The 22,689-nt window shown below is 40.3% G+C and overlaps 2 protein-coding genes across 3 annotated transcripts in view; one reads left to right on the plus strand and one right to left on the minus strand.

The window, feature by feature from the left end:
- The window catches only part of LOC110957020 (laminin subunit alpha-3), a 56,361-nt gene extending 44,354 nt beyond the window's left edge, over positions 1–12,007 (minus strand). Inside the window, 5 exon segments of the mRNA XM_022202839.2 lie at positions 155–325; positions 416–534; positions 1,828–1,945; positions 10,639–10,791; positions 11,380–12,007. Of these exon segments, the coding sequence (XP_022058531.2) occupies positions 155–325; positions 416–534; positions 1,828–1,945; positions 10,639–10,791; positions 11,380–11,646 (828 nt within the window). The 5' untranslated portion in view covers positions 11,647–12,007.
- Positions 12,008–12,587: 580 nt separating this feature from the next.
- Positions 12,588–22,401, plus strand: vps4b (vacuolar protein sorting 4 homolog B). Of its 2 annotated transcripts, XM_022202850.2 has the most exons (13): positions 12,588–13,036; positions 14,748–14,859; positions 15,433–15,533; positions 17,132–17,243; positions 17,781–17,931; positions 18,099–18,157; positions 18,296–18,415; positions 18,564–18,720; positions 18,864–19,012; positions 20,164–20,245; positions 20,325–20,544; positions 20,658–20,798; positions 20,888–22,401. In XM_022202850.2, the coding sequence occupies exons 1-13, from the start codon at positions 13,016–13,018 to the stop codon at positions 20,987–20,989; spliced, it is 1,527 nt and encodes a 508-aa protein (XP_022058542.1). In that variant the 5' UTR covers positions 12,588–13,015; the 3' UTR covers positions 20,990–22,401. The 2 variants fall into 2 exon arrangements, with proteins under 2 accessions (XP_022058542.1, XP_022058549.1); XM_022202857.2 differs by lacking the exons at positions 12,588–13,036; positions 14,748–14,859; positions 15,433–15,533 and adding an exon at positions 15,915–16,203.
- Positions 22,402–22,689: the final 288 nt, after the last annotated feature.

The following is a 22,689-nucleotide window of genomic DNA, read 5'->3' on the forward strand; positions in this document are numbered from 1 at the left end:
AGATGAATGTGTGAGCAGGCCAGTGTGTTTGTGTCAGCAAAAAAGGGAGCTGGCAGGTAGGTGGTGTATAGCAGTAAATTTGGCTCGCCCAAATGGGAAACAAGAGTCTGCCAGCACGACACCTTGGTGTGAGATTGTACAGTATGTGCCTCACCCTGCGTGTGACAGTGGGATCTCTCTGGGCCTTGGAGATAAGGTGGCCGAGCAGGGTGTTGGTACGGAGGAAGTGCAGGCGGATGTTTGTAGCCTTTGTAAAGTCTTGCAGCACCGGTGAGTAGGTGAAGTTTCTGGACCCTGGCCGACCGTTCACCAGAGACACCACAATCTGAGCAATACAAGGTTATTGTACAACAACTGTGCTTTGATTCTTCATAAAATGTTACTATTTTGGTTGTCTATCTACTTGAGAGTTTACCTCTCCATTCTCCAGTGGGACGATCCGTGAGTATTCTGTGCTGCAGAGCTGGTCGTCATCATTTACTATACGTGCATTGGGCTGCTTTCCAAAGCTTTCGATGCACTCACGCTTTGAATCTGCCGAAAAAAGAGCTCTTAACTCTTTCTACTCATATTCTTACCCCATATTCCTTTCATCTTGCATTTGAAGGTAATGGTAGTGACGTTTTTAAATGGATGATATGTCACCAATTATTACAACACAGGAATATCTCCAAAATGATTCAGATTTTCACATAAGAATATTTTCAATAACACAAAAGCTAATTTATGGTACTGACAAATTGAACTAGGGATATAATTATAGGAAGAATAATACCCAGTTGCAGTATTTGTGCAAAAGGAAATATATTGTTCAAAGGCAAAAACCAAGCCTAACCAAATAGTGCTAAACTTTCAAAGGTAACAAATGAGCATGAACTTGGATCAAGTAAATATGAGCAGATACAGTGAGATTCAGTCACAGCTGTCTCTTTGCAATTTCTGTGAGCAGCTGCCTCGTCATAACTCAAATATGCCGACTCGACAAATATAAAACATGTATTAGGTATGTAGTTCAGGGTTTCATATTTACTGCATCCCGCTGTCACGCTTAACACAAAATATATTCCAAAACCAAGATTCAACACAAACACACACACACACACACTCACACACACACACACTTACTATTCTTAACTGCCCTAAGCCGTCAAATCAGACTACCAGGATTAAATATACAGCTGTAAATATATTTAAATCCGTCTTAACAAAAGGCCTTTTTCATAGCAGACATTTTGACTTGTCATGGCAAGAAAGGCCCACGTGTAATTATTAAAGTTACTAATGACTGCATTTCATTGGCCTGTGCAAGTTCAGAGGTTTTGGTAACGCATGTACTGGACTACCTTCACTGGTAGGCTGATAACTTTATTAGCCAGTGTCTGCTATAAATGTTCATTGCAAAAGAATGAGTTATCTCTGCTTTTTTTGGATTTCAGTAATTGCTGTTGTTTGCACATCATCTTTATGAATTTTCAATCTTCTGCTATTTAATCCAAAGAGAAAACCTGCAACCAAAAGTGATGGCCAAAGCACTGTTTGTGTTTTTCTGACAAAAAATGAAGAAAATGTTGCAGATTTACTCAAAATTTTAAGTGTGCATTTCAAATTTTCTTGATTTGCTTACAAATTCCTGCCATCCTGGGAGACTGGTTACTTCCGTAAGCAAGTTAATCTTAAATTTTCTATGTCATAATCTTATCAGCAAGTCCATAAGGTGATTCAGTCCTTGTGTTTCAGCATTTGAGAATTGAGGCAGTGTGCACAAAGTGTTTTAATACATACAATAAAAGGCTGAGTGTTGCTAAATACAATAATATGATAACTTACGTGCAAAATACTGCCAGGGGGTGAAGGTTCTCCCATTGTCCACAGAGCGCTCCAGCACCCACAGGTCAGGACGAGGTGAATTAGCGAACTTGATGAGGACATACGCTACATGGAAGAGCTAAAAACCAGAACACAAAGAACAGGCTAAACAAAAGGCAGCCACTGCTCAGAGCGGATTTTGGCAAAAATTGTAGTTTCCTGCCCTGCTTGGCCTGGAGCTCTGAAACTATTCCTATTTCCTTTCTTTGGAAAGTCTGGGCACAACATCAGCTTGATTCTTGTTTCTCTATAAATGATCACTACAGAGTTAATGACTTTAGTGTAGTCTTACCCATGTCACTAATTTATTACTCTTCTAATTGAACTTCAGCAGTATCTGTGCAGCCACATTGAAGTACAAACAATTCACTTAAATTTGTTTGCATAAAGTCCAAAAATGGTGCAGGTGCAGCTAGGTTGGTGAAAAGACATCAGCTAAGCCCACATGATCCCCATCTGTTCTTTGAACTTTATATCTCCACCTTCCATCAGTATATACAGTCTGATCAAGGGCAGAAAATAATGCCAATGATTGTTTCTGCCAACACTGAGCTTTCTGTCCGGCTCATGACGCTCAATACAGCCCCTTTCCTGTGCAGTACGTCAACATCATTATCCAGCTTGACTTCAGCTTGATTGAACATTGTACAATACAAAGGTAATTTGCGACAGCCAAAGCTTTCTTTTTTGCACAGACTTGGTTTGGAATTTAAACCCTGTAACACCGAGCTGCACGTGACACCTGCAGTGTCAACATAGAGCCTCACCTACTCCTGACCACCACACCCCTGTCTTGTTATAAAAGGTTGACATACCGTTTATCTAAATGCTGGCAAAAGCCCCGCAGCAATGAGGTTTGAAAACAGAGCAGTGTAAGCGCAAATGTTCAGCCTAAAAAACCTGCTCTCAGGATTGCAATGATGAATGAAAACTGCATCTAAAATATGGTGTGCTATTTTAATAAAAGACATTTCTATAGACTGTCTCTCTTTGAGAGGGATGAAGGCAGGCCCGCACTCGTCTAGCATCCCTCAGCACCTTGATGAAAACCCCAGCGGGCATTTGAAATATTCAGGTTTCTGTCTCTCCTTGCGTGAGGCAAGGAGTTATATCAAAGCAAAGTAAATCACAGCAAAGCCTCGGCGGTCGAGTCACTGACTACGCCAAAAAGAATCCATGATTATCTTGCACGATTCCCCCCCACAACACTGAGAATTAAAACTCTCAAGTTCAAGTAGCTCTTTGGGTTGATGGATTGTGAGAGAGTTCAGAGGTCGGCTGCGGAACTGTTTGTCCTTGTTCTTTAAAGAGTGTCTAAAATGCCTAGTAAGTAACAACAAAATCATTAGACTGCAAATCGTGAATAGTCTTTGACTTGACCGTCCTCTAATCAGTGTTCCCACTGAGGAAAACAGTCCGGGTGTAAGTAAATAAAACAGCTTCCTCCCAGCCTCAGCCTTGAATGGGGCGTGTCTTGAAATTAATCAGAGAACACTTCCATTCACATGCAACAGGATGCACAAATGACAAAAAAGAAGATAAATGGCTCACACAAGCCATGGGTAAATGTCTAAAAATAGAAGTTTTCAGCTTGGAAGCTGCCTACTATCAATATGCTGGTTCTCCTGAAAACCAGGAAGAAGTTTGGTTCACACGCTGGTGATGACAGTAAAGGAGGGAAGGGAGAAGGGAAGTAGGAGGGTGAGATGGGAGGAGGGTGAAAAAGGGGTAGGGGTGGCTAGAGACGTGCTGGCTGGCATGCAGACCCATCTCAGATTCCAAACATAGCGCCACATTCCCCGTCCCTCCTAATGCCCCCAAAGCAGAGCATGCCACTGCTTTCAGGAACCAGTCACTGGCAGCAACGCACAGCAGTGAAAATCTCCACCACTTGCCACGATAAAGATGGCAACTAGAACAGATCCTCCAGTTTCACAAACATAAAATTGATCAAAAATAGAAAAACCTCTGCCCGAGTGTTGGTAAAGTCAGATACCAGCTGTGTTTTTCTGACGATTTATGCCACTGGGTAGTGATACATTCACATCACTTTTCCTGATGTTCCAGCCTGCTCTTAAATGTGAAGGATATTTCTTCCACACTAACTAGCTAAGGATCCTGCATGTCAATCAACTAACATTAGTTTCTGCACATTTTTTTTTAATTGAGTAATTGTGCATCTCTGTACTGTGGCACCTAATATTGACTCGACGCCAAAATGTCAGTGTTGGCACGAACAATCCTCCGGAAACAGACCCAGTCAAAAACAGACAGTGTGATCTTGGAAGAAGGAGGCCTGTCCTGGCATGGCTTTGCTTAATTTCAGGCCTGTCTCTCCAACTGTGTCCTGCCAGTCTAAACACACACTCTTGAAATATGTCCAGCACCTACGTATTGTTTGGAGGGAGCATGAAATATTGTGATGGCGGCATGCTTTGCACATGAGCAGAGGACTCCGGGGGCATGAAAGACATGAAACAGATTGACAAGCTTGTGGCAAAAGCACTTGGAATAACATTTGAGCAGAGCCATCCTGTGCCTCTCCCAGGATCTGCAGCCTGAGGCTTTAGACAAGAGTATCATACCAGGAGGTTTAACATAAGAGGCTGTGGGTGGGTGTCAGAAAGGCCAGGGGTTGAGCTGTGACAGGTATGGACTGTTTGACAGCTACCCTCTTCGCCTTTTACCAGCCTTCTTAAATTACTAACCTTGACCCCCTCTGTCAAATATACAAGGGGTAAAATATCCAGATCTCCTGTAGCTTTCTAATTAACACAAGAGGGCAACAGAAACAACCACGTCCCTCATGACCAAACACCATTTTAACAGCAGCATATTAAGTTAACATTTATCCCTTTCTCAGTATACTAGTAGCAATGTGTAAATTAACACACACACACAGCCACTCCTAAATCTGTTTACTACAAACATTACATGTCCAATGCGTGTGTATTGCATGAATTATCAAGTCTACATTAATGACCCCTGATGGCTATTACCCAGTTTGTGTGTGACAGCTCAAGCGTGATAAATTGCAACCCTTAAGTGTGAACTGCAGCACCACTGCACACAAGTCTTAGCCTCTAAATTCACACATGCCTGCCCTTCAGGTAAGAGAGCTGTGGAGCAGCGTTTAAACTCACAGAAAAATCAAAGATCTAAAACAGAAGATCTGATTGCGTGACCCTTAGCCAGTTACTCATGTTGCCGTGCCTGTCGCGTGCGTCTCTTTGATTATAATCTCTTTATGTTGATTAAATGAAGTGTACTGTAAAATGAACCGGGTAGGAATGTCCCACAGAATTCTCAATCATCAAACTATGTTGTCTGCAGCAATAACTGTTCCATTATTTCATAATCTAAAGTTATTCCATTACCCTAAGTACCGTGTGCTGCCAAGTCAAGATGAGGCACTGTGCATAACTAATGTATAGTACAATCAAACTCTATCAAAAGGTATGAGATGTATGCTAGCAATCCAGCAGTGATCATTTTCATTAAGTGCAGTAAAGAAGCAGCTATTGAATATCCTAATCCCGAATTCCAACCAAAGGGCGCTGCAGAGCCATAAAGACTAAATCTACTGAGAGATCAGAGTTCTGACAGATAGAAGCCATCTAAGCGAGGCCCTGAGATGTGAGATCAGAAGAATGCAATTCAAAGGAGAGGAGGCATCACCTTCTGCTGGAGCGGATCAACCGAGCTAGACAGAGCATACTGCAGCCCGGTGGGGAGGAGGAGTTGCCCTCCAGTTTGTAACAATGCAATGTACAACTGTTTGTGGTAACAGGTGGGCGGTGGAAAGGGAAGGGGCTAGTCTGGTGTATTTTTCTCAGTCTCCATGACAGAATTAGTTAGACGGTAACAAAGAACAGTTGGCTAAAAGTTACAAGAGAGCTGTAGGTGTAACATACAACAAGCTGCTACTTGTTGCCAGTCTTCTTTTTGTAAAAGCCTGAGGTGGGGCCACTTATGTGTGCTTTTTGGCAGTGAAACTATATGTTTGCTTATTCATTAGATGGCTTCTTTTTTAAAGCCATGCAGAATTCAAAATGGACTATACCATAAACTATTCAGCATCAAAGATCTGACAAGAAAATAATAAGCATGATATTTTCCAATTTGCATTTGTTATCAGCAGTCTTAATTAAAATATGAATCTTTGTTGCAACTGGTTCAAAACCAAAACCATTGAAAATACTAAGCACAAAACATAATTACGCTCTGACTGCAATGTTTCCACAGAAATGACTGAAATACCATCGAATTATTGCATCATTATACTGATGCATGTCTATTCATGACCTCAACTGCAATGCATATAGACGACCACAAAACAGTTCTGTCAAATGGCTGTCGGAAAACCTCTGCTCTTTGAACACGTCCCATTGCATCAATGCCTGCGTCAGAAAACCTGTGACAACTGATTAGCACTACTGTACACGAATTGACGACAAAGGCCTTGCAAAGGTGAACAGATCCCACATTAACCCCGGCAACCTTTTCCACATCGGTGCTCCAGATTTAGGAGGAGCTGCGGTCCAACAGTCACCCGTGATGTACCCTCCAGGCCAGGCTGCTACTGCTAACTAGCACATGGCGGCTGTTAGTGGAGTAGTAAATATCTGCTGGGCTGGCCTGGCGCCTCAGGCAGTCCAGCTAAAGACAGGCACTTACATCACCTCCATCGTCACCACAGCCATAGGGACATGCCTCCCAGTCAATCTTGTCTCTCGGGTCAGACTGAGCCAACTACACTGTATGAACAAATTTTTAGTACAAAGCAACGTCTACAGCAGAACAGGTTAGATTTTCAAGAGTGATTTACTCCATTCTTTGTCATTTTGAGAAAATATATGCAAATCGTGACACCTTAATTAGGATTACAGCCTGTACATATTTGAAACCATTTGCTGCATGATTTAAAAGAACACAGTGCAGTGATGTACACTGAATGCGTGCTCACAAGATCATCCATGCATGCAAGCAAGCATCATGCTTGGTTGTATCTTAATGAGTGTTAATGCTCAGTAAGAGGGAAAATGAAATGTTTTCAGTCGAGACTTGTGTGTTTGTGTGCGTTTTCCGTTTAAGTACTTTCTCACCACCAAATTACACCACCTCTCTATTTCTGTCTATTTATCCCGTGAAAAGAGAAGGTCAGGTCACTTTCAGCAAGGCTCAAAAAGAACCAAACCTTTGTGAGACTCTGAGTGCACAGAAAGGATGTCACACAATACCGCCTAGAAGGAGTCCAACACAAAAGGGGGCGACGGCTGCAAATAAAACATTCAAACCAACTTTGGTGGGAGGCGGACTCCTGAGAGAGAGAGGATTAAGTTCTCGGGGAATGTCTCTAAAATTGAGTTCTTGGAAGCTTTCTCTCTTGACGATTGCATATTTGTGAGCAGATTTAAAGCCACTGCACTAACCTGAACCAGATCACTCTTCTCCTCCTTCATTACAAAGCCATGTCATGGATTTGGCACTTCTGGTATTCATATGTACACCCACCACAGCCTGATGAGCTAATAACTCACAAATCACAGATAAACAGCAAGCTGTTACACAATTTAAATCCACAAAACCGCCACACAAAGCTCCATCATCAACACAACAAACACCTGACACCCACAGAAATAATCCGCAGCTTTAACCTTCACTTAAAAAACACCAGTAAGTCCCTGGAACATGAATCAGCAACTAATCAGAACCTATCACAAACCAGTACAATCCTATATTCATTCAGTGCCTGACTACTACCAGTCAGAAGCAGTTCTGTGTCATCAAACAGGAGACAGACAGCAGTAAGCCCTGGTATGTTTGTCTCACATGGTCTACTCTGGGCTCACTCAGGCAGATAAGCACATGTGGTCAGGGCTCCTAAAATACATTCCCCAGAAAAAAGGAGTGACTGGCAGTCTGATACATGGTGTAAATGTCTAGCAGAACAATGGCTTACCTACTGTGTCCCGTAAATAGTTTAACAAGAGCAAAAGTTCCAGGAAAAGTAGTCAGAATTATGGTGGGGATAGATGTATCATATAATGGGATCGACAGATAATGTTTTATTAGCTCTTGACATATTAATCTATTTGGCAAAACAAAATGTCCAATAGACAAGACAGAAGCTACATCAGTGAACCAATTAAGAAATGACCTAGTTTTCAATAAATATCTGCTTAACAGCAAAAACAATTCACGACACTCTGAAATATTCTAGAGGTAATTTAGGCAAAACACCATCTTTAACTGTCATATAGAAGCCAAGTGAAGATCACTAAGGTCGCTTCCTGACTGAAAGAGGATTTATTATGGGTCACAGGTCAAAAGCCAAGAAGTCACAAAAACAGGGAGCAGCCAGCCTGGCTGCTTTGACCTGTCTGAAGCATGGAGCTTATCCAGAGGAGATTTCTGAGCAGGAGGCAATTTAGAAACTGATCATGTCATAAGAAGCAGCTCACCTCTATTCTGGTTCATGACAGTGGTGCTATGATATTTTACCTGAATATAAATGAGGCTAAAAGTCTAAAGTGTGGAAATGCTGAGAAAGTTTTCCTCATGCACCATCTTAGTTCTGTGTATTAAACACACATACATCAAAGTCCAAAAAAAAATATCTAAAAAATGTGATATTTTACTGGATAAGAGAATAATCAGGGCAGTTGCAGCTCAGAAAAAAAGTCATTAATTCCCAAAAGTCATAAGAATTAACACGAAGGGGAACCTCTATATCAAATTTTACGGCAGTCCATAAATATCAAGACAGTTCACTGTAAATCTCTTGGTGGTAGAGGAAAACTCAGAATGTTGGCAACCCATCCCAGTGTAGTTGAGATATTTCAATCCAACCAACAGACCAATATTCCTCTGAGCCAAGGCACTTGCATGCTGGTGGAATTTGTCTGGCCAAGTTCACTTTTGATCATTGGTCGACCTTGCTTCAAACAATCTTCTTTGAAACAGAAAAACCGGAAACGGCTCTGTCAAAAAAGCCCGTCTCTTTGAACCTCGTCATTTTAACATAAACATCAACTGTGCCATTATCTAATATATCTGCATAGATCTGTACAGACGGCAGCAGGACAGCCACCTGCACAGGTCTTGAAAGAAACCACAGCACCTTTACAGCTCGTTCTAGCCCACATATTTCACTGAATGCATCATTTATCCTGTGGATTTCAAAAGAGTCTATAAAGCTATCCAAGTTGCACGGGGAATAGTCATACAACTTTACGGCTCCAGCACTGTCTTGGATAAGCTTGCATTTGTTTGGTGGAGGGGAGCAATAAAACCCTCTGATAGGTAAATAAAACATGCCTGAAGAACGTCACAACATTTCAAAACCCAGTCATAAATTATGGGGATATAAGCAGCATTTATCATCACAGACAGACATATATCGTCATATTCTGTGGGTCTTTTCTGTTTCTAGACTGAGACTTTTGCTCCCATTTATGGAAACGTGTCTCGAAAATCTATTGTCATTGGCAACAACAGAGAATCCCAACTACACTGCATTGATATACTACAGGTTAGAAAGCTGCCCACTTAAATCATCATCATCATTCCATTTGCTACGATTTCCCCCCCAGTTCAGTTGGAATTATTGAATTGTTAGAAGATATGAGCGCTAAAACCAACCTACAGCTTACGATGCTCTGGTGGCAGGTGAACCTTATTTACAGTCGCGCCGGTTGCAACAGATGCCACTAAGAGAAAAATGTGTATGACAGGTGTGTGGTATATGTGGGTGAGGTGGCGTTGCATTGAGAGAGGGCAGGGTGTTGTGTGGTTGGTAGTCACAGTCACAGATCTAGCCACACTCTTTTTAGCACAACATAATGCAATAATGCTGCTTTCCCCTGCTCCCAAATAAACTGAGCATTACCACGTATTAAAGGCAGACATCCCTAAAGGCCCTGCATGTGTCCATCCTCTTGTAAGCGTGGACTATATTTAGCCGTGTAGGATCTCTGCTCAGCTCAGCCTGTCTAAAAACAGAGACAGAAAAGCCCACACCCATTGTCTGACACAGCGCCCACTGGGAGCCAAAGACTCAACACGTGAGGAGCACTTTTGTTACTCTCTTCTCCAAAACTAGTCAGACCCCTCTTCATGCAAGAGTTCCAGGGCTCCACCTGCGCTTCTCAAATCTGATTTCACATCCTTCTGATCCCTAATCCAGAGACAGCATTCCTCTCTTTCCTCACAGTGGATAATTGAGCGTGAGGTGCAGTTTTATGGGCCGTTAGCCAAACTCCTGCCAGAGACACGGGTCATGATGGAAGCATATTCTCTAGCCAAAGGGGGCGTGAATTTGACTCCTGGCAAGAGTCCAACTGCAGCACATTATTCACATGATTACTGCTAGCTGAGGTGATGAAGCTCAAACTGAAAACATAATCGTGTAACACCTGAAGAATACTTGTGAATGAAACACCATGAGCCGAGCAACTTTCTTCCAAGCACGTTCAAAACAAGCCAGCAGCAGAAAAACACAGCAGTGATGAAGAAAGTGGTGCCAAAAATACCACAAACTTCCAGTTTCACACAGTGGAGTTGCTGTGACACCACATACACAAATACACAAACGGAATAGCTCATTTCACAGCAGTAGAGCAACAACCAAGGCACAAGTACATTTTCCTTTGCTTCCCTCTGTAACATTCAGGTGCAATATTTTACTGTCAACAAAGAGCTGTCATTTTTCACACGGCAGGTAACAACTGGTAAACATCTGTTCGTGCACAGGGTAAGGTATAATCTCACCTGTCCGAGGTCCAGGGTAACATTTACCATGTTGTAGCCCATTCCCCTGGAGAGAGGAGGGCTCTGCCACCAGCGCTCTGTCCCATCAATGGCATTGGTCACCGGGTGAGCTTTGTTCGGGTCAATGGAGTTGCAGTAGTCACAAAACTGACCCTAAATGATGTCAAATATTTGGTGTTTAGAAACATACCCACAGCAAAAAAAAAAAACTCCACCATACCACAAGAATGCTTTTTGATAGAATAACACTGAAAAATACCCTGCTGAAAGAAATAGTGCAACCAATTGTGTGGAAAAGAATTCTTGACTTTAAAAAAAAGCCTGGGTATGTGCTGTGCTTTTTACAGTAAAGAAGGGCCCTTCAGGGGAACTCCTCAGGGAGTAAGACCACTGCTGAAAGAACATTTGCTTTAGAAAACGTTGGACACAACTACAATGGAGTAAAACTATTTCTGGAAGTTGTACAACTTGGTCAGAATTGTCAGGGTTCCCCAAGGGGCTCGAAACGCTCCAGTGGTAACATGTACAAGCAGGAGCATATGACGGAACCATCTTCATAAAAAATAGCAATTCAGTGGACTTTCTATCAATAGTTGTTGATAAAAAATAACTTACTATTCACTATATGCACCCAACTACAGTGCAGTTAAAGATTACAGTGCTTCTATGGCTTGCTGTTCCTTTTTACGCACGCATGAAAAGTTATGAGGTTGCACCAAACTTCCACTTTATTCTTCTTACCTGTATATTTTGAGTAGGAAGTCCAGTTGTGGGACCGCCGACAAGCTTACAGTACAAATCATATCTCGGTGAGCCAGTCTCATCCTGGCCGCAGGTTGCAGAGGCAGAAATACTGGCGCTCTCAGCGAGGTTGAAGTACGGTGGACTCAAACTGAAACCTGTTAAGTCATTAGAAGTCCCTTGTCCATCCGCGTCCCTGAACAGAGTTATAATCCAAAATGCAGCGAGGAGATGAGCTCCCCTCATCCCTCTCGCCATGTTCCACATCGGAGATCCTTGTAGATGCTGAGAACAACCCGCAGCGTGCAGGTCTTGTCATCTATAAATCCCCATGAAACGCGCTAATGGGCTGCGAGTTTTACGCGCGGGGTTCCTTCAGAAGGATAACGCGTCTGCTCGAGTCAAACACAGCTTTGAGTTGATGTTGTGCTGTTGAAGGTGTGCTCTCTTTCTGCCGCATGTCCCCCCAAAGTGTAACCACGACGAGCGCTCCGTGTTCCCAACCAAACTGTGCGCCACAGTGTAGCTATCAGGTGTCAGGCTGCCGATGGTCTCAGCTCGACGCTTATCCACTGAGTGGGGCCAAAGGTCTGCTGTCACGGTTTTCACAGAAGCTCTTCATTCTTCTTCTCTCTATCTCTCTCGGTCCATCATTTCTTATAATAAGAAAAACAAAACTTGCATTGAAGCCTAACGTGATATGAAAGCATGTCATGTGCGCTTACTTACTAGGTGCAGAGTTTGTTTTTGTATCCTAATCCTTCTAATTCCACAATCATCCTAATGAAGCTCTGTGATAATGTGCCATTTAAAAATAGAACTTGTGTCACTGTGAGAAGCACTGTGATGTTTCTCGGGCAACACAAAAGGAAGACGTGCAAAAAACGAACATAAATGATTGAATTACATATGAATTTATGAAAATGTGGAAACAGGAAAAGGGGCATCTGCATTCTTCATGTATTTTAAACTGTAAAAAATGCATGATTTTTATGAAATTCTTACTTTATAGTTTTACGTATTTGATATGAAAATGGAAAAACACTTTTATGCAGATTCAGATGAGCCCCAAACCTATGGAACCATAGATATATGGAACCCCCCCACCAGTGGGTTAAACTTCAATGCTCCTTTAAAAGTGGTGCTGTGGTGCCCTCGAGCGGAGGAAGCACTCACCACACAACAGTGACCGGTTTGTGGTGTTACGCACACGCACACAGCTAAAGTTCCAGGTTTCTGTTTCGCAGTTTGAAACCAGAGCTTCCAGACGGAGTTACTGGAAAAACCCGTTCTGTCAAATTTTTATGTGTTCTGCTGTCCGGGCTTTAGTTTGGAGAAAACAGCTGTTTCTATGTGGGAACTTTAAAGCAATGATTCGGGAGCTCGTGTTGTCTTTGGTAACTGGCACAACAACAATTTAGCATAGTGACTCATTGGCAGGAGGGTTTCCGCGTCCCAGCATCGTTGCCATTCCTTGGAGTGGACGGGCTGCTTTCTTGAACGCAAGTGTCAATGTTGAGGGAGAAAAACGCAAACAGGAACTAGCCGTACAGCGACTGCACTGCTGGGTAAACGAAACAAAACCGGAGGGGATCAGAGGGTGAATCTGTTGTGTTTTGTTCTGAAAGCACTCTGTATGGAGCCCACAAATCTACAGGTAGGAGGAACAATCTTAATATATGTTGTCTATAAAGATAGGAACAAATCCACCAAGTGTGGTTCATGTTTGTTGTCTGACAGGTTCAATTTTGACACACATACTTGTTAATGATTGAGATTCAGTCTGGCTATTTCTTTAAGTATTGCGTGTTTAATTAAAATAGGTCAATATACCACAATGACACAATAAGAAGTTATTATAATGAATGCAGGACCTTTTGTGTCAATATATCTGCATTAATAGAGCTGGTAGGACATCATCACTGACCAAATATAGTGACTCACATGAAGGCTACAGATCCAGAGGTAGTCTGTGAAATTATTCATTCCCAACTAATCAGATGTTTTAAGTAGGGGGTATAGCCAGTCAGTGATTCTGATTCTGATTTTTGTGTCTTACATAATAAATCTGATCAGCAGCAGTTTTGGGTCTTGTTCTGAAGTGTGGTTGCTGGTTGGAGATTGTGAGGGTCCTAAGTGGACTTCACATAGAGCCTCCTCTAATATTAATAACTGATTTACACAGATCCACACAGTATCGAGGTTCTATCTGCTCAGGCAGATGTTAAGTAGACGGTGCCTTATTTAATAAACAAAAGGACTGTATCTGAATTTGTGGAGAAAAAAACTGCACACAGCAATTGCAAATGAATCTCAAAACAAGACAATAAACTTCTGTCTATGCAAAATGTCGACAATGTTGCATGAATGACTTAAGATTTGACAGAAAATTCAGATAGAGCTTCTAAGGTCATGAAATTAGGAGTTTACGCAATACGCTATTATTTTCACCAAGTAACTTTTTGCATGTGCAGTACTGTTCAAAGGTTTGGGGTCACCCAGGCAATTTCATGTTTTCCATGAAAACTCACACTTTTATCCATGTGCTAACATAATTGCACAAAGGTTTTCTAATCATCAATTAACCTTTCAACAGCATTAGCTAGCACACTCTAGCATTAGAACACAGGAGTGATGGTTGCTAGAAATGTTCCTCTGTACCCCTATGTAGATATTCCATTAAAAATCAGTAGTTTCCAGCTAGAATAGTCATTTACCACATTAACAATGTCTAGACTGTATTTCTGGTTCATTTAATGTTATCTTTATTGAAAAAAATGCTTTTCTTTAAAAAAAAAAATAAGGGCATTTATAAGTAACCCCAAACTTTTGAACGGTAGTATATACAGTATGTTCTTGACAGACAATTTATTTTCTAAATTGTCACTATCTATCACAGGTTATTAGAACCTGCTGATATTTGAAAATTGCCTAATAAGTTGGATGAGAAGCCAGAAATCTAAATTATCACATTTATAATAACATGAATTCTGATTAATTAGTTATTTTAATAGCTGTAAATGCAATATTTTGATATCTAAAAGCATAAAAACTATATTTCATTTTGCCAACATCAGCTTCTGAACCAATCAGCTCATTATTTCAGCTCAAACCCACGATGATTTTTTAAAAAGAAATATTGTTCATCTCTAATCTATGGCTCAGATTTCACAATGCAAAACAACAACACTATACTATACTATACTATACTATACTTTTGTTTTAGTAGTGCAAATAGATTGCACTTCATGGGGCATTAAGATGCTCCGAAGTGATTTTGAGGTTGATACAAAATTGTCAAAGTGATTTCTATAGAAACACAAGGTATGATAGTATCTGAATTATTCATCCATTTCTTGCTCTTTCAGAAAGCTATAGCTGTAGCACAGAAGGCCTCACAGGAGGACCAGGCTGGGAACTATGAAGAAGCCATCCGCTCCTACCAACATGCCGTCAAGTACTTTCTGCACATTTTGAAACGTGCGTCACCACGGTTGGAATCTTAATGTATTAGACATTAGGCTATAGGTCATCCTTGCAGTCTTTTACATGGTTTTACTGTAACTGTCATTTTTTAAGGGTCAATTAGGACCTAAAAGTAACATTTTGATTTAAAAAATTTTTTTATATGTTTACCTGTTTTGTGTCTAAAAGTGTGCCTGTACAACAGTTTTCTGGCCAGAAATTATTCCTTTTTGCACATTTGGAACCTCTTGAATTAGTATCTACAAATGAACATGTATCACGACTTGTTATGATATATATTTTTGTGTTTGTCCCAAGAGGAACTGACATGACAGATAGGGCATTTTGACTGCAGACATCTTGACTTATCTTATAAGTGCATCTGTTACTCATTAACTCTCCTCTTTTCAAGCATCCCAGTAAACTGTGACAATATGACGCACAATACCGGGAGCCTGAAATGGAAACAGTTAAAAAGAGTTTAGAAAATTTTACGCTTTATTATTTACATTTGTGTATTTCTTGGTATGGTATGTGACAAAATGTCTGTTACCTATGGCATTTAACAACTGTTGTTTCTTTCATCAGGTGAACCGCAGGGGAAAGATGGCAACCAGAAAATTAGAGATAAATGTAAACAGTACCTGGACAGAGTGGAAGAATTACACGAGTACCAAGTGAATAAAGAGGTCCTTACAGAAATGCCTTATATAATACTTGTTTAATACAATCAGAGTAGTATTCCAACAGTGCGGGTAAACAGACTTGTAACAGTCTTTTAATTAAGTTTCAGCTTAATTCGAAACCTAATGTAAGTGGTCAGTATCTAAGAATTTTATGCTATAATGGCCAAGTTAATAGTTTATTCATAGTTCATTCACTGACTGTTCATAAAGAGATGAGGTAAACCACTACCCACAGATACCACAAAAACAAGCCACATCAATTACAAAGAAAAAAAATAGTAACCAAAAAAATAGGTGGCAAGTTTAGTCTCAAATGACACCCATATTCTCTTTGTAGTTTTAAAATACAGTCACTCTAAATATGAACATTATAAAACGCAGTATTGCCAGGAGTGGCTGGAATCGTATGGAGGCTACGTCTTGACGTCATCATATTCCGTGCTCGCGAGTATCGACTTTTCAATGCGGAAGTTTCCTCCTCGATCTGACTCGGGAGCGATCCAAGAAACGAAAACAAGTCTGATAAAAACCTCGATTTTCGAGTTAACACTCTTCGTGTACGGCGGACTTCTAAAGCGGAGTGTGTAAAAGTTGTTTATATACCGCGGCGTTGCATTCGTTTTGATTGTTGGACAAGTGATCGGCCGTAATGGCTACTAACAATAATTTACAGGTAAGTTGAGGACCAACCCTGTAGCCTGCTAAAGCGCTTAAATTAGCTTTAAAAGTTGTTTACACTTCGAACTAAACTAATTAAAGTATCCTAGTTGCTTACAATTGAAATGTATGGCCTAGTTTTTATGGGTTGTGCCCGGTGTAAATGGTTCCAACGGTGTAAAATAGCTTAGCGTTAGTAACATTAGCCGCTAATTAGCATGGTTAGCTGAGATAGCTAACAAGGCACGACTCCGGCAATCAACTTGTAAACATTCAGAAGGCTTCCAAAAGATAACATTATGACCTGTATGCATTATAAAGATTGCTGTTTTTCATTGCTGTTGTGGCAGTAGCTGTATAAGATTGCCGTGAGCTTCTAGTGACTAACGTGTTACCTAATGAGATTAAGGTTGCTAGCTGCCACTTTTATTCGGTCTCCAAAAATGTTTAATTTAAATACGTAGAAAAAAAGTCACACTCTTGTATTTACCTTAAAGGTATAACTCGTGTTATAGTTGCAGACTATCGCTAGGATAACTAAAAGGAAGTGAAACAAAGTGCTTTCAAAGTCTGATTTAGTCACTCCTGGCCCGGTGTGTGTGTAGGGTCACCACACAGAGCAGGTGTAGCATTAAACGTGATCTTTACGTCTAGTAGGCTATCAAAAATCTGTTTATGAGAATGTTGCCTGCAAGTGACAAATGTTGTGTTTTTTTCACTCCTACTCAGTTAAATTCATAACTTTCTGTGCTTACATCTGTTATTTTTATTTATTTAGCTTCTTGATTGATGTATAGATTGTTTAGATTGGCTGCTTTGTGTCATGACACACTAATTAAGCAAACACATTGTCATTCATTTCACAGAGTCCTTATTTCTTCATTAAAGCCAGTACCTAAAGGGGTCAATATAACCAGCGTTGTCCCTTGACTTTGTTTTTTTAGAAAGCCATTGATCTTGCCAGCAAGGCGGCTCAGGAGGATAAAGCTCAGAACTACGAGGAGGCTCTGCGCCTGTACCAAGCTGCTGTTCAGTACTTCCTCCATGTGGTAAAATGTAAGGAAAACTACAAGTTGGCATTAAGTGTATAGTGTTGCAAGTCCAATGATTACAGTTTTTAAATTTGTTCTAAATTAGCCAGGTTAATATCCATAATTAATAATATTGAAGGGTCTGTGCCTTAATATTTAAATTACTCAGGTAAATTCACATTTTAATAACACTGTGGAGTCGTAACCTAAATATTTAAACTGGTTAGGATTATTCATTGTGCCAATCTTATTCTTCTAGTAGAACACACTCTGGTGCAATGACTGTTGCTACAAAACGTGCTATGTAATTAATGGGGACTTGAAAATTGGTGTAGCTTGACAACTTACTGTGGGACTGATTAAGGATTGATTCATGTAATTTAAATTGGTATGGAAACCATCTTGTACACTGTCAAAGTAGCAGTAATGATGACAAGAATGATGAAAATAGTAGGGATCTTTTGTTTTTATTGCTAAAAGCAGAATGATGTCTCATGTAGGAAGAACTCTTTAAGCCTGACATAATTTGTGTGTAAGGTTTTTTTGTGCTGATTCCTGACAGATGAAGCCCAGGGCGACAAAGCTAAACAGAGCATCAGGGCAAAATGTGCTGAATACTTGGACAGAGCAGAGAAACTGAAGGAGTATCTGAAGAAGAAAGAGAAAGCTCCCCCTGCCAAGCCTGTTAAAGAGTCACAGTCTGATGACAAAGGGTGTGTAAAGGGGAGGGGTAGTGGGGTATATTAAATAATGTGTTGTCATACAGATATGATTTGAAAGTCAGTTTCATCTTGATATTGACAATAATGTAATGTGTTTTTCTTTTCTTTTTACCTTGAATACAGACTCATTTTATTTATGTCTATGTTTTTGTGTCCAGGAATGAAAGTGATGAGGGTGATGATCCAGAGAAGAAGAAGTTTCAAAATCAACTCTCAGGTTTGTAGTCCCTTGTAATTTCTGCCAAGTAAATCTTCTATAAGCTTTGTACTTTTTCATCTGAACTAAATTGCACTATATTTTATCATTTAAGTATTATTTAGACGTCTTTGTAACATGCTATATTATTTTTTCCAGGTGCAATTGTTATGGAAAAACCAAATATCAAATGGAACGATGTTGCTGGTTTAGAGGGAGCCAAGGAGGCACTGAAAGAAGCTGTTATTCTTCCAATCAAATTCCCCCACCTTTTCACAGGTATTAAATCTTAGTTGCTAAGAAGGTGACCTTGTTTGGTTTGCTCTTAAATGATAGAAGCATGCATCTATGTTGCATGGAGCAGTTGTGTCAGAGTGCTGGTGTTTTGGTAACAGCAACATGGATTAAATTACCTCCTTGCTGACAGGAAAGAGAACTCCATGGAGGGGGATCCTGCTCTTTGGGCCTCCAGGTACAGGAAAGTCCTACCTGGCTAAAGCTGTTGCCACAGAGGCAAACAACTCAGTCTTCTTCTCGATCTCCTCGTCTGACCTTGTCTCCAAATGGCTGGGAGAGAGTGAAAAGTGAGTCATATTAGCAGTAATTGGCAGAACCATGGATTAAGTGCGTCATCTAACATAATATGGAATAATGGTATGAAAAAATAGATTGTAACCAGCAGCATGTTGCCATTTAATTTCCTAAAAACTCCCCTTTTGCTTCCCAGGTTGGTGAAGAATCTTTTCAGCCTTGCAAGGGAGAATAAGCCATCTATCATCTTCATTGATGAGATCGACTCCCTGTGTGGGTCAAGAAGTGAGAATGAGAGCGAAGCCGCTCGTCGTATTAAGACAGAGTTCCTGGTTCAGATGCAGGGTAAGTCTGATGAGATACTGCAGTTGTTTGTAATCACTAAATATTTGGAAAAATGTAGTCCGTCAGTCTTTCAGTGTTAAAGGGTTCCCACTCTTAGTATGGAATGGTCACTGAAAATCTGAGGTAAATTTTTCATGTCTGTTTTTATTTTTGTTGTAATTGTCTGTGGAACAAGTAAACAGCCTATGGAGTCTAAATTGGTGGCTCAGGAAGAAGACGGATGTTTGTTCAATGAGTTAAACATCCTCTCAGTTTGGATATGTTTCTGTATCCTAATAATCCACTTGTATCATTTTAGCTGCATAGCATGGGATAAACAAATGGGTCACCATAGAACCCCATAGAAACCAGGAGAAATTTGTTACTACAGTGTGTGGCTAACTACATGCTACTTTTGTACATCCTTAAAATAGTTGGGTTGTTGTTTTAGTCAATACATAAATTCCAATGGCTGATAAAACCTTCATTCATTTTGGTTTGTGTGGGATGTTTGCATGGACAACAAACTGCTGTGGCAGCACAGTAAGTCAAGTTAAACTTAGCAGTGTGCTGATTTCCAGTCACACTTGCAAACAGATGTAAAAGTGAATGTGACCTTTGACTGGTGAGCGAATAACAAAAGCCTGCATTGAACTCGAGAGTGGAAGGAATTATAGGGCTTTCTTTCAACTATTATAGCAGCAATAAAAAATAAAACCAAAAAATGTCCTTTCAAAGAGACAATATGTGTAACTGTTACCACTTAACATTATGTAAATTTCCTCTTGTTAATTTTCAAATGCAGAGAACAAAAACACAAATGTTTGTACGATATATTGCAACCCTTGAATATATCTATAGTTCTGTTTATCTTTTGCTGTGTGAGGTACATGCTCAGAAACTAAGACTTACTCCTTGCCTGTGAATAGGCATATTTGCAATCATCTATTTTCATTTTATAGTTATAATTTAGTCTAGACATCTGTGTGTCTGTAAGCTTGCAAAAAAAAATCTATGCATCCAATTTCTTGATTCTTAGTGGTTGCTCAGTAATGCAAATCCAATGTAATTTTTTTTTAAATCTGTAGAAAGCTGAGGGTGTTTGACATGAAAAAAAAGCATCAAAATATTGGGAGCCAATTGAGAAACCCCTTCATTTTGTTTTCTTACAGGTGTGGGGAATGACAATGAGGGAGTGCTGGTCCTGGGAGCAACAAACATCCCATGGACTCTCGACTCTGCCATCAGAAGAAGGTAATTGTTATTAGTGTTTTAAAAGTTGCTTTTCTGTTTTCATTCACCCGTGCTCACCGGTTAAATAATACGATCGCAGGTTTGAGAAGAGGATCTACATCCCGCTGCCTGAAGAACACGCCCGCTCCTTCATGTTCAAGCTCAATCTGGGCTCCACCCCCAACAGCCTCACTGATTCTGACTTTGTCACTCTGGGCAAAAAGACAGATGGATACTCAGGAGCAGATATCAGCATTATTGTCAGAGACGCTCTCATGCAGCCTGTTCGAAAAGTCCAGTCAGCAACCCATTTCAAACGGGTACGTCTTTCAGAATATCTGTTGCTGTTTTTGCTCTACTGTGTTGCATGTTTTATTTGACTCACTGTCACTTTGGTTTTCTCTCATTTTGTTTGTTTATTTGGTCCAAAAAGGTGCGAGGTGCATCAAGAACCGACCCCAACGTTATTGTAGATGACCTATTGACTCCCTGCTCACCAGGCGATCCCAACGCAATTGAAATGACTTGGATGGAGGTCCCTGGGGAGAAGCTATTGGAACCTGTAGTATGCATGGTAAGGACATAAGAATATTAGATTTTCCAGACATTTTCATTTTAGGACATTTTAGAAATTTCATTTCTTTTTTCTTTTCGTCTTTACAGGGTGACATGCTGAGGTCTCAGTCCAACACAAAGCCAACAGTTAACGAACAGGATCTGGAGAAGCTGAAAAAATTCACAGAGGATTTTGGACAGGAAGGCTAGGTTGGGTGATTGAGCTGAGCCAAGCCAAACCAAAGCAAATGAGTTGTGATTGTGTTTCTTTACTGTCCTTGTCTCTTTGTCTCTCTGTCTCATCCTAACCATTCAGTAATCCTCATGAGTTATCTAAGTGGGCAAGATTACTGCTCTGTCTTGCCAAACTGATAACCACGCAAAGGGTGGAAGACCTGTTTTTATTTGATGTTCACTATTATCCAAAGAAAAATAAGACTTCCCACTCATAGCAGACTTGAATAAAAGCTCAGCACCATATAGGAAACTTAGAGTGTTGTTTTACTAATGCCCTACAGACTAAAGGTATTGATGAGGAGAATACTTGAGCAGATTAGAGAAACTAACGGCAGACATACACAGTTTTGGCAAGTAAGGCTTTAGAAATGAAGGTAATTTATTTTAAGATATAATTTGCTCTTGTGTCCTTTAAATGCCCCCTACCAGTTCTTTATTTTTTCTTAAGCAAAAAAAAAAAAAAGCAGTTTATTGCATATACTGTACTTTAGAAGTCCATAGAATTTATTGCGGTGAGATACGTCATTGAGGTGGTGGACATTAGAGTTTTGAGACTGAGATACTCAGGATGAGTGCTTCATTATGCCCTTTGGCTAATTTTGGATTGTTTAGCCAGTTTCCAAACAGATGACAATTGTGTGTGTTTGCTCATTTTTTATTTGAACCAAATACAGCTGTTTGGGGTGGATCACCAGTGGTGCCGGACCAGCATTATTGTCCCATTTCTCAAGAACTAAATAGCTTTGAATTGCTTTATCACTCAGCTCGTGTTTTGTTTTTTTTTGTTTTTCCCCACAACTTACTGTACATATTTTCCATCCCTATCCACAGGCTTTGCTGATTATCCTTAATCAAAAATGCAAAAAAGAACTAAGCCTTAGATTAAGATAGTCACATTGCGAATTTTGATAAAACAAGACTGGGTTGTTGAAGCTGGACACTGATGGCTCAGGTAGAGAGATCATCATCTTGTGTATTTTACAACATAGGAATGCATCTCCAAGCATGAAGTAGCCATAAGTGGCAGTGTGCACCATGTGCCTTCTAGAAAAGCTGCAAGATTCTTCTTTTTGTATTGGTTCATCTCTAAATTAGTCATACTGCTTATATATCAAGTGCAGTGTCACTACAACTAAGACATGTATAGTACCTGTAAGTTTCATGTAAGCTCTTTTAGAGATTGTCTACATCAGTACTTTGTTGCTTTATGAGATGTGCAAACTGTCTCTTGTGAGTTTTCGATGGGAAACACCTCTCATTTTAATGTAAATGTCTATACATATATATAGCCAACTCTTGAGCCTTTTCTTTGTAAAGAGGACACACATGCATACAATTCTGTTTTTCATTTCCACAGTGTAAATAAAAGTTGAAGCTACGACAAAGGGCGGTTTACTTTCTATTTGTAACAATTAGCGACTTGTTAATGACAGTAACTCCTAAATGGAGATGTAGCTTAATGCTAAAGTTTTGACAGTTACAATTAGCTAGTCTTTTTCGGTGTTTAGTTAGCCTCCGTAGCGTACCTGTTGACTGGGTGGGTCCAAAGCGGGTGTTTAGCATAGGTGTGTAGCTAACTAAAACAGATGCGACGAGTCAACTGGTGGCGCGTTGCATTGTGGGACTTGTTGTTAATAAACACTCCGGCAGCGTTTAGCACTCCAGAGAAACAG

The sequence above is a fragment of the Acanthochromis polyacanthus genome, chromosome 9 (assembly GCF_021347895.1).
Source record: "Acanthochromis polyacanthus isolate Apoly-LR-REF ecotype Palm Island chromosome 9, KAUST_Apoly_ChrSc, whole genome shotgun sequence".
Classification (NCBI taxonomy): domain Eukaryota; kingdom Metazoa; phylum Chordata; class Actinopteri; family Pomacentridae; genus Acanthochromis; species Acanthochromis polyacanthus.

Excerpts from the sequence above, each read along its gene's own strand:
- vps4b (XM_022202850.2), top strand. The coding sequence starts at position 13,016 with ATGGAGCCCACAAATCTACAG. Across the intron at positions 15,534-17,131 it reads AGTACCAAGTGAATAAAGAG|AAAGCCATTGATCTTGCCAG; the intron begins GTCCTTACAGAA and ends TTGTTTTTTTAG. Across the intron at positions 17,932-18,098 it reads TCACAGTCTGATGACAAAGG|GAATGAAAGTGATGAGGGTG; the intron begins GTGTGTAAAGGG and ends TTTTGTGTCCAG.